The 12790-nt window shown below is 38.7% G+C and overlaps 1 protein-coding gene across 1 annotated transcript; it reads right to left on the bottom strand.

The window, feature by feature from the left end:
* Nucleotides 1-2206: 2206 nt before the first annotated feature.
* Nucleotides 2207-11225, bottom strand: LOC121380084 (E3 ubiquitin-protein ligase TRIM71-like). Its single transcript, XM_041508835.1, has 2 exons — nucleotides 11020-11225; nucleotides 2207-6256 (listed from the first exon to the last, which is right to left on the bottom strand). The coding sequence occupies exon 2, from the start codon at nucleotides 6145-6147 to the stop codon at nucleotides 4135-4137; it is 2013 nt and encodes a 670-aa protein (XP_041364769.1). The 5' UTR covers nucleotides 6148-6256; nucleotides 11020-11225; the 3' UTR covers nucleotides 2207-4134.
* Between the last annotated feature and the right edge of the window lie 1565 nt (nucleotides 11226-12790).

Below are 12790 nucleotides of genomic sequence, written 5' to 3'. Positions count from 1 at the left end.
CCTGCATTGCTATCATACATTTTTCATCACTATGGATGTAGGTCATGAGCATTCGTCCCCCCCCCCCCCCCCCCTCCAGATGGTACCAACCGACACCTCTGATTCATGAACTAAAATGCCCTATGTAGCAGATACGATACATTATTAAACATATATACAAATTTATGCAAATAAAAAAATCGACACAGAAGTGTTCAATGTACACTAAGTTGACTGAATATGATTTTAAAAAAAATAGTTTGAGTACTTGGGCACTAGATGGTTAATCAAATATTACCTAGGATATGATTAGTATTCGATTGGTGAGCCCAACTTATAAAATAACCATTGATGTAACGTGACAATTTTAATAAATTACAATGGATGACAGCCATAATGTGTGAATTTACGTTTCAAATCGGTCGATGTAGCTTGTAATATAATTGAGGGTAAATAAAACAATACTACATGATATCCAGTCTTCCATTATAGCGCTAAATAATTGTAGAACGATCAGTTAGATCAGTACCAAAATCAACTTGGGAATCGCACTAAACACGTGGAGAACATTATGGTGCTTAGTGGTTGGAAATGTTTCGAATTTCATGGTTTTTATATATTTACATAATTAATCATTTTAAATAAATATAATTTTAAAACATGTTATAAGCAAATTAATAGAAAATTGTTTTATATAATTACATCATTTATGATTAAAATACGTTTAAATAATACAACGTTCTTAATAAAACATAATGATGAATAAAGTGCAGATAAAACGGTTAGGACAGTCAAAGGGGAAACAATCCACATGCTAATAAAAGGATCGCATATTACCTATATACACTGGTGGCACCTATGTCTGCGCACCTAAGCATTTGTGTTATATTTTAAAGTTAAAATATTTCTTTAAAAATATTTGTTTCACCGCCACAGTACAATGGAACAATAAACGTGTTACAACTAAAGTTATTTTAATTTTAATGTTTTTTTAAACTCAAGTAATGAGCACATTTTTAGTGGGACCCCCCTGCATTTACTGGCATGCATGGCGGCACATAAGTCTGCGCAGCAAACATTAAAACAACCACTTCTGTCGCTAATATTTACATAAAACAGCAACAAACAATGGATCCGACTTTTATAAGTTCTAAATAACAAACACTTCCTGTTAGTCTGTTTCAGAAACATTTAGATTGTGCAAATGAGATAAATATAAATGGTGTTCAATGCTCCTTAGTTTGGACAACACAAAATGACAATATAAAAAAAAAGCCAATGTAAAAATATTTGATCATTAGTTACAAAAATTGTTTGTTATTAACTGTGTAAATTATCACAAACAGTGTTCGTTAGACATATAGGACAATCAATGATAATTTTAAAACAGACTATAGCTAAAATAGTCCATGCTGTAAGTGCAATCTTCAAAGTCTGTGTGCAGCCATTTTGCATTGTGTCACTCGGAGGGAAATTCAAAGTATGCTTGGATGTTTACGTCAACAGATAAAATAAGACATCCATTTCATTTATGGATTCATAAATTACAATAAGGTATGTATTTAAGCTTCTATGTAAATTTATGTAAGTTGATATGCAAGGTTGATCATTACAACGTTGACAGACATGTGTTGACAGGTGATAGAAAAGTGTTATCGACCAGTTTTATATATATATATATTCACAATCAAGATTTGTTGTTTTAACAACGGTTTTGTGAATTAAATTAACGTTGTTTGTTTGTTTACAAACATACCCCGACACTTGTTTCAAGACGTATTGTAACGCCATTAATGTGCGCAGACTTTTGTGCCGCGCAGACTAAGGTAACATGAGTGTATACGTGCATTACATTTGAAAGATATATTCATATTATCGCGGCAAACAATATATTATGTTTCTCCCATTCTGATGGGTATCGTATATAACCGACAACAACAGTCAGCCGTGCGACTATTGAAGCCAACATGACATAGTCTGTGAAAAATAAATATTTCAATTATGGACATTTGCTCAGATAAATTGCTTGCTTGTTGATACAGCTTCCTTTTCCAATTTGCGTTTTTGGGGAAAAAAATAAATAAATTGAGGTTTATTATATTATAGTAAATGTTCTAACAAATCGAAATAATTATTATAAACAATTTTTAATGTGCATAAGCATAAAACTACCGTTTCTGAATTGCCTCTTTACTGTAATATTAACATAAACAATTTCGCTGAAAAGTATTTTGAATATTTTTTATTTATAACAAGCAGTAATTATCACACGCCACACGTCATTGTGAGCGACTACAAATACTCTACAGAATTGTACTAATAATACAAACACAATCTCAATATAAATGAACTTGAGTCTATAATAACACAATTGCCTGTTTGCTCTAAATTCAAGGGGCAAAAGGTTTTATTGAAAACGTCTTTCGAATAATTATAAAAGTTGCATTATTTACTACACGCAACAAAACATTGTGGTACATTGAAAATACATTGTACGTTTGAACTAATAATAATAATAGACAATTTCTAATCCGCATAAACACGCGAATGTCATTTCCCAAATGCTTGTTTTTGTCTACATTTAACATAAACAATTTTACTGCAAAGACATTTCGAATAATGATTTTTTTTTTCTTTTCATAATTATATGCACTAATATATTAATTTTATAATCCCATATTTTCCGTGTGATTAGATTCCCAATGTACCAAAAACAAATAGTTCCTTAAAACAAACACCACAATACCTATATATATGTATATGGGTTTTTTTTAACTTAAAATAACTAGCATCGCTGAAGGGGAACGTAAACGTGATCTGTTTTACCATGGCTCTATACCACCTGGGTTTCAAGCATGTCCGTCACGGGTCCGGTATCTGGATGGCCAGTGGCCAGACCGAGACACAAATGAACATCAGTGAAAAAAGATCAAAAACACAAAAGAGCCAGTACATTAACGAGTGTTAGTCGAGTAACAATTTATCCAGGTTTGTTGAGTGCATGGGATGTTGTCAGTATGCTATGACATACACTTTGCAATAATAGTAACTTTTACTTCACACACACTAATGACAACATCATATATAAACACACACACAAAGCAATATATTAAAAAGCATGCATCTCTATTCAAGATTCTGTTCTGTCTGTGGGATGGTGCATATAAAATATCTCTTGCTACTAATGGAACAATGTAGCCGGATTCCACTTCAAGATTATATGTCAGAATTACCAAATGTTTGACGTCCAATAGCCGATGATTAATAAATCAATGTGTTCAAGTGGTTTCGTTAAACAAAACAAACTTTAACTATTCAACTTTTATAAGTTTTAAAACAAGTTAATTGTTCGTTTGGTTCATTTCCAGGTAGTTTTTAATCTTTCATATCTGCGCCAAAGATATTCCAAGGTGTGAGTTATGCTAGGCTGTGTGTACTCAGGAAAGACAATATTCACACGATCACGTCTTTATTCCAACAACAAAGGATTTCCGAGAATGCTTGTTGAAAATAACTCCATAACATTTTGACTGGTTGAATGCTTATTACCATAGTATATAAACTTTTCTCCGCACTGCATATAATAGGCCTACAGTCTTCAAAATGCTAGCTTGTTTTATAAATTATCGCCAGTTATTTTATAGCCAAGGCAAACAGAAGTAACGTGACCGTGTCATGATATTGCGGGTGCCTCGCATTAATAATTACGACATATTTAGTTCTCATGTACTTGAAAGTAGAAGATGGATACGTTTATGTTTGTTGTGTTATATTAGTATTGTTTGTTTTGTTGTTTTTCTTCTCTATATTTTCCCCTCCATAATGCCAAACTGTTTAAGGTTACTGAATGAACACTCATTGTTCTGAAATGAAGAACACAATGACGAAATCCTGAAGTTTAGTTTACACGTTCTTTGAATGAATATGTCACCAATTCTGGCCATTTTACGAATTTACGCAGAATCGAATTACTTTACATTTGACGCTTCACGCTGAGTAACACGGGCATATGGCGTTACACGAACACCTTCAGTTCAGTTAATGAATATTATCAAATCGTCATTTCGACTCGGCCTTTTGAATAAATACAAGTATGAAAATGTTAATGGTTTTGTCTTCTAGGTTTGCTCAGTGGCATCTTGTAGCACTCTACACCTAGGTAATCCGGTACAGTTTTATCTTGGCATTCCTGAAGGATTCCTTGTTGGAAATGGCCATCAGCTCCCCTCTCACCGCAATACAAGATGGCGATTCAATACCAGACTCAGCATTTAATACCTCATCTATATTACCATGATCTATATCTACTTTGTAGACGCAGCTCGTCTTGCGGTCTGCCACAAAGACAACACCGCTGAAATGGGAGGCAATGGTACAGGAATTTGACAACTTATCCAAGCTGATGGATTTTCTGTATCTCGTATCTTTGTTGAAAATGACGAGGTTCTTTTTCATGTTGTCGAAGATAATGATTTCCCCTGCAGACCCGACAGTAACGGACGCTGCATTGCTGAATTCTCCCTTCGCATTCCCGCTTATGTTGAAAGGACGACGCCACTGAGCATCAAATCCAGTTATTGTGTTCTTTTCCCCATCCGAAATAATGATCTGCTCCTCTCTGTTGAATGCTATAGCCTGAATGTTTGGCTTGGACTTGCCATAGCTGTGTTTGTGTGTCTGACAGGTGGCCTCTCTCTCGTCGTGGAGGTCGTCAAGGGACAGAAGGTAGAGATTGTCATCTTGCTTCAAAGCAACCCCACATTTCCCACTGGCCGATACCGCAAATGCAGAAATGCCTTTCCGCCTGTGGTAAATAACGTGCTGTAATTCAGACGATTGGCTGATGATCACTTGACTCAAGCCCGGGACGTTGAATGCGCACAAGACGGCGCCATCTGTGGCCAGTCCAATTCCAATCATCGATATAATGGTTCCATCCACAGCACTGGTTACAAGATGCTCGTCAACCAGTTGTGGTGTGCACTTGAATATTTCTTTTATTCTTGTCTGCGATGAGTGGCTGCCTCCTGAAATTTCGTCTTCGTTTTCTGCTATTTCGTCTGCAAATGGCAGTGACTTAAGCTGGTCTATTCTGTTGTCAGGTGTGGGTAATTCGGGATCAATGATGCCAACAAACCGTTGAAGTCCTGACGGCTGGAAGGAATATTCCTTCAATTCCAGATCCAAAGCAGCAGTTGCAGCATCTGCGGGAACCATATCCAACACCGTCAGTGTTGTTTTTATTGCTCCCGTGCCGGGTTTCAGCAGGCTATCGTTTTTGAGAGATGAAAGCGACTCTTTCGCTGAACTGATTGAATCATCCATAGCTTGAAGCGTGGACTGCTTATTATGTCGTTCATTCTCGAAACATTTAGTGTTATGGTCATATCGATATTTTAAATCCGAGAGCAGTAGTTCTTCTTCCTCCGACACCAAACTTCGAGATCTTTCAGCCGCCTCTTCGATCTTTCGTTTCTCCAGGCAGTACTTATGTTCTTCGTTTCGAAGGTCTTGCTCAGTAGCATCTAAAGCCACCATGATGCGTTCACGAGATTCTTCAAATTTTCGAATCTTCCTATCTGTCAGGGTAACAAAATGACTCTTAGCTTCCTCCAGCGGCATTACAGAGTGGCTTGCTTTGTTGGCATGGCTTCTGGTTGCACACAGCGGGCAGACAGCCTCCAGACAACTCGTACAGTAATGAGTCACAAACTGGTTGAAGTGGCTGGTGCATTTCGTTACAGACGGGTTTTCGGCAGTAGACTCTAGGACATGGTCTGCAAAGAGAGACCGATGTAGACTGGCACAGTGGTCGCAGAAGTATTCTACACACTGCCTGCAGCAGATCGGCTGATCGACCCTCTTCTCGCAAACGGCACACTGTATGTGCTTCAGTATATGGCCGACTTCCTCAAAAGCCGTTTTCAACTGCTTCACAGCATAAACGTGTGGGAAGTCATCAACACCAGCCTTGGGGATGGTACACACTTTTGAACACTCTGGGCAGATCAGAATACGTTGTTTGTCTACGTGTTTGTTTTGCAGAGGTTTGATACACCTCAGACAAAACGAGTGACCGCAAGGAATCAGTCTGGGTTCGACGAATTCCTGCTTACAAATAGGACAATACCGTAAATCTTCGAAAGGACTAAGGATTTGTTTGGACATTGTGAAATCCAGCTGAGTGTGTTACAATTTGGGCGAGTCCTACTACATTGCTGATTTAACAGTGCAGTGTTTTGTTGATTTTCTGGGATATTGCTTCAGTCAGGTATATCTGAAAATAAACAAAATATAATAAAAAATAAAATGGCAGCAAAAAACAAAACAATATATTTCATTCAATTGAAAATACACACACACACACGCACACACGCACACACACACACACACACACAGGGAGCTACGTTATTGGTGGATAAAGTGACTCAAACTTTTAGGACTTTTTCCAGATCTTAAGGACGATTTGTTTTTAAAACGCTTTCCGGGCAATAATTTCAATCTGCAACATAATACTTTCTATCTGGAATCCGTCACTGAGCTGTCAGCTATATACGGAAGATAATTTTTAAACAATTAAGTAATATTATTCAAATAATGTGCATGTCTTATAAATTATTAAAAGAGGATGTGGCGAGAGGACTTTTTTTTTTTTAACTTTTGCAGGCCGCTCAAGAGAAGAAAAAAAATGTTGCGTGCAAAATAATCCTGTTAGAAACGTTAGGATATCAGAAATGTAATGGATATACACAAATATTCATATTCTAAGTACATGTAAACTGCAAATACTAGGGTTTTTTTATGGTAATTTTTTATATAACAAAAGGGCTACATTAGGATTTTTTGTAATTTGTTTTCGTTCGTGGGGTTTGTGTGGGTGGGTTATTTGGGGAAGGTTGTTTTGTTTTGTGTTTTGTTTTGGAGTTTTTAACTTTTACAATGGCTACCTTGTAAATTAAAACACTATCCGCTCCTGGCGAGCACGAGCATTCGAGTCCTGGAGGGACTTTGTGTGTGTTTTTAATCCGTCTGCGGCAAAAGGGAACCGATGAATTGGCATAGAATTACATCCATACTGCATACTGATAAAACTCATATAAAAACATCTTATTAAGTTTAAAATCCCTACCAACTCTCAAACCCAATATTTTCACGGATAGTCGATACAATAATTGATTATTCTACTAGCATGTAGTACATCCGGGTAATAAAACATATACAATGTTTGATATATAAAGAATTATATCGAAAAATAAAATTGGAATTATCTTTAACTCAGTTATGTAAAAAAAAAATGCGACTGGGCCCCTAATTTTGCGAGTTATAATAATTTATTATATATTAATTTTCATTCTTTTATGATCCCCTCCAAACCTCCCCCAAACTTCCATTGGCATTCCACCTCGTATCTTTGCCCCCCCCCCCCCCCCCCCCCCCCCCCAATGGATTTTCTGTATCTGCCACAGGTGGGTCATTTTTTGGGGGGGAGGTTGTTTTGTTGTTTTGTTTTGGTGTTTTTAACTGTTACAATGGCTACAAACTCGGGATAGTCCTTGTAAATTAAAACACTATCCGCTCCTGGCGAGCACGAGCATTCGAATCCTGGAGGGACTTTGTGTGTGTTTTTAATCCGTCTGACCGGCCTCGGTGGCGTCGTGGCAGGCCATCGGTCTACAGGCTGGTAGGTACTGGGTTCGGATCCCAGTCGAGGCATGGGATTTTTAATCTAGATACCGACTCCAAACCCTGAGTGAGTGCTCCGCAAGGCTCAATGGGTAGGTGTAAACCACTTGCACCGACCAGTGATCCATAACTGGTTCAGCAAAGGCCATAGTTTGTGCTATCCTGCCTGTGGGAAGCGCAAATAAAAGATCCCTTGCTGCTAATCGGTAGCCCATATAGTGGCGACAGCGGGTTTCCTCTCAAAATCTGTGTGGTTCTTAACCATATGTCTGACGCCATATAACCGTAAATAAAATGTGTTGAGTGCGTCGTCATTTATTTCTTTTCTGGGTTTTTTCACAACTGTATACCTGTATTTGTTGTCTTAACCTACATAGTCACACTGGCATACCCACAAAAAAGTGGGAGGATGAGGAACATGGCATGCCAATCTCATTTCTTTAAAAAAAAACTAAACAAAAACAAAGAAAAAAAGACGGGACCCCCCCCCCCCCCCCCCCCCCCCACACACACACTTTTGAAAAGTCGCTTAAATTAAAACAAGTAATGTTACAATCATTATTACAATCGTCTAGACATTAACAACAAAACCTTTCCTTGATAACCCCATGCGCGTGCTGTAACCTCACCGTGGTGCAGGGGTGTAACATTCTCTTTGAGAATGGCCAATACAGCACAAATCCCCTTGGTTTTTACGAGATATAATTGAAATTTTGAGTAAAAGTCAGTATCTATCTGTAATATTTGTATTTTTGCACAGTTCTTTACACTGTTTTTATTTAAATTTTGAATTTTGATATTGATGTTGATCATCACTTTATTTGTTTGCATTACCATAGTGTGACACCCAATAGCCGAATTGTTCGTGCTGGGATGTTGTTAAACATTCATTCATTCATTCATTCATTTTCTTTATAATACAATCTTTATAACTATATCACTGCATGTTTAGCTCTTTCGATCTATATAGATTGTCTTGCACCAATATTACATTTGTTTTCTAATCGAATAATAAATATTGTTTGGGATGCCAAATACGTGTTTTAAAACCTCCAACAAAGGCCATGGTTGTGTTAATGAGGGTCAATGTTTTCTTGGAGAAGGCTCCAATACCTTCGCGCCTTTGGCACGTGACTTTTGGAACTACGAGTATTAATGTGGTTAAGTTTGAATTGTTTTTCTTTAATTTTGGGGGGAATGTTTCACAATCTGTAACGTTGGGACCTAACAAACTCATAAACAGTTGCCCCAGCGCCATACCACAAAAAAAAAAAAAAAAAAAAAAAAAAAAAAAAAAACCCAAACAAAACCCCAGATCAATTTTTATTCAAAGATGCCCTTTCTGTATACCTGGAGAAATCCTGCATTACGGCCCTGATGCTTGTTTTTACTACCCCCTTTCCCTATAGTTATTTGAGGAAACGTGCGGTCCTGAATATGATATTCCCCACTATTCGTACCGAATGCCCCTTGTCATAGCCTATCCCCGGACATATGGATCCGCATCGTGATACATACAAAGTTTGTTTTGTTTAACGACACAACTAGAGCACATTCATTTATTAATCATCGGTTAGAAGATGTAAGCATTTGGTAATTTTGAAATATAGTCTTGGACAGGAAACCCGCTACATTTTTTTTCCATTAGTAGCAAGGGATCGTTTATATGCACCATTCACACAGACAGGATAGCACATACCACGGCCTTTGATATACCAGTCGCTGTGCACTGGCTGAAACGAGAAATTGTCCAACGGGTCCACGGACGGCGATCGATCCCAAACCGACCGCGCGTCAAGCGATCGCTTTACCACTGGGCTACGTACCAACCCCAGAATACCTACATGTAGCCTTAGATAGGACCCTCCAACTGCCCCTCCAACTGAAGATAATGTATTCTCAGTTAAAGGCTAATTAGAATAGCTGGTCCCTCCAGTTGCTAGCATCTTCCGACATTTATGCCTAATCATAAGCATACGAAACATGCGGGTGGGGGTGGAGGGGGGTGGAGGGAGTGGATATAACTGCGTCCCACAGACTGGAGCAAATCCTAAATTTCGAGCAAATGTTTTTAGAGATATTCGGTAAAATTAACTTGCCTGAAACCTTTTTACCATATACTTCCATCCTTCTACTGACAAAAGTAACCCTATATATAGCTGTTTGGCATATTAATAAATGTTGTTATCCAGATTCGGGCATTCTCCTTAAATTCGGGCAAACATTTAAGCATTAGCCTGCCCCACTACAACAATGGGAGCCTGTACGCCTATCTGCCTAATAAATGAATGAATGAATGAATGAATGTTTAACGACACCCCAGCACGAAAAATACATCGGCTATTGGGTGTCAAACTATAGTAATGCAAACAAATAAAGTGATGATCAACATTAATATAAAAATTCAAGATTTAAATAAAAACAGTGTAAAGAACTGCAAAAATATAAATATCACAGATAGATACTGACTTTTACTCAAAATTTCAATTGTATCTCGAAGAAAACAAGGGGATTTGTGCTGTATTGGCCATTCTCAAAGAGAATGTTACACCCCTGCACCACGGTGCACGCGCAGGGGCTGCCTAATAAATACTGCCGGAAAGACATACGGGAAACACATGGTATTTAAAACCAAACTGAATTGCTTACTAGACTAGTTAATGTCTGTATAAAATACAAGAAGTAATTGAGATTGAATACCGGTCAGTAACTTCGGAATATCGTGGATAAGAGTTTTGCAGGCTCGTGTGCAGGGCTTGTATCAGGGAGGTGTCTGGACTGTGTGAAGCGAAATTTATGGGAGAGGGGATTGGCCGGGCCATGCACCCATAGAAACTACATTGAAAAAGAAAATATATTCTTGAGCAGGGAGGGTTTCCCCCTCAAAAAAACAACAACCCACCTACCGCACATGCTATGGTTGCAGTTAATATGTTCCCTTATTGGTTGTCAGTAATAAAGCTTGCATTAAAGTACGTGTACATTTGTACAGAGTTAAAGTATGTTTTGTTTAACGACACCACTACGGCACATAATAATCATCGGCTATTGGATGTCAAACATTTTGGTCTGATGTAATTTTAGAGAGGAAACCCGCTAAAAAAAAAAAATCATTAGTAGCAAGGGATATTTTGATGCACCATATCCCACATACAGAATAAATATACAAGTCGTGTTGCACTGGCTGAAACGGGAAATAGTCCAATAGTCCAGGACAGGAAAGGTGGGGGAGGGGTAGAGGAGGGACCGCCTGCACTGGCAGGTGCAAGGGGGCACCAGTATCCCGACCGTGGTCGGTATCTGCCACTGGGCTACGCCTTGTCCTCTTTAATTCCACTAACGTAATCAGATACTCACCTGTCATTTGACGTTCTCATAGCATTACGGCATCTTCGTTAATTCGCACACACTGTTTGTTCACGGCGACCTCACTCCAATCGTACCCACTATCAGTGAGTGACACACGCACGATGTGCAAATGTCTTCTAACATAAATATATCTTATTAAAACAAGCAAATGCTAATCTAGTCTATCTCTTTGAAAAATAAACTGTACATTGTGGGGGAATTCCCAAATCCATTGCGCATGCGTCGGGTGTTTCTGACGCCAGCTTTATTATTAGAAGTCAACCGACAACAAACTAGCAATACAGCAGTACGCCTAATGTGTTTGAACAAGAATACACGGGCTTGCAACTCGAAACAGTCGCAAGGGCCTACTAAACTTACGGTAGTCGGAAAGCAATACTAAAATGTTAGGTGTGTAACACGAACCACTCGTAATTTTACTCCTCACTGAGGACAGGCGTAAATTTCCAGATTTACGACAAAATTTAGTTCTACTCCAGACCAGTCGTAGTATGGACGTAACATTAGTTTTTGTGATTAAACAGGCGAAGGGTGGTATGAATCTAACCCTAATCATGTTAGGTAATAGGATTTAACGTTTGGAACAAGCTGTTGTAGCACACGCCTGTCATGGGCGCAGGTGTCGGCTCTCGTCTGCTCCTCCGTCCAGGTCAGAAAGGTTTTGGGGATGGGTAGAAGAGGGGATTGCCCGCGCTGGCATGTTGAAGGGAGTACAAACAGCCCGACCGGGGTCGGAAGCGGGCGAGGTTGGTGGTTTTGGTGCTATTGAATTTGTAAATGTTCCATGGGATTATAGTGAAATAGTTAAACCGGCCTTAGTGGCGTCGTGGTTAGGCCATCGGTCTACAGGGTGGTAGGTACTGGGTTCGGATTCCAGTCGGGGCATGGGATTTTTAATCCAGATACCGACTCCAAACCCAGAGTGAGTTCTCCGCAAGGCTCAATGTGTAGGTGTAAACCACTTTCATCGACCAGTGATCCATAACTGGTTCAACAAAGGCCATGGCTTGTGCTATCCTGCCTGTGGGAAGCGCATATAAAAGATCCCTTGCTGCCTGTCGTAAAAAGAGCAGCCTATGTGGCGACAGCGGGTTTCCTTTTTAAAACAGTGTCAGAATGACGATATGTTTGACGTCCAATAACCGATGATAAGATTTTAAAAAATCAATGTGCTCTAGTGGCGTCGTTAAATAAAACAAACTTTACTTTACTTTTTTTATAGTGAAATAGAAACTGTTGCGTAATTTTGTGAAGGTAATTTGGACACATAATTGGTTGAATGCTAGCTCGTTGGTGGAACCTTGCCTCCATGGAGGCTGTGGTGGTTTGACTCCCATATGTGCCCTTTTTTAGTCCTTAGAAGAACTCTGTCCTTGAGAGACCGTTTTGAGACTGTTCGGAGAAAGGCACTGTCGGTTGGTGGGAGGCACCCTATGGAAGTATTGCTGAAAGTCCTTAGAATGACTGTTTGTAATGCCCTTAGACGGTAATTTATGTCCTCAATGTTGGTCTGCTAACCCTAATGTTAACTAGATTATTATAGGCTAAGCATTACTGAATTGTTTGCGATATTAGATTATCTTAGACAACAAATGCATTGATCGCAATTGCTATATGCCCCTGCATCTGTAATTATAGTCTTATGTTATCTACATGATTTGTAATTTATTTGACGACACCTCAGCACATTTTATAAACTACTACTATTTGATGTCTAACATGGTTATTTCGACATTTTGGGACGCGATATGTGGAGGGA

This window comes from Gigantopelta aegis, chromosome 8, assembly GCF_016097555.1.
Source record: "Gigantopelta aegis isolate Gae_Host chromosome 8, Gae_host_genome, whole genome shotgun sequence".
Lineage (NCBI taxonomy): Eukaryota > Metazoa > Mollusca > Gastropoda > Neomphalida > Peltospiridae > Gigantopelta > Gigantopelta aegis.
This window is presented reverse-complemented; position numbering and strand designations above follow the sequence as displayed.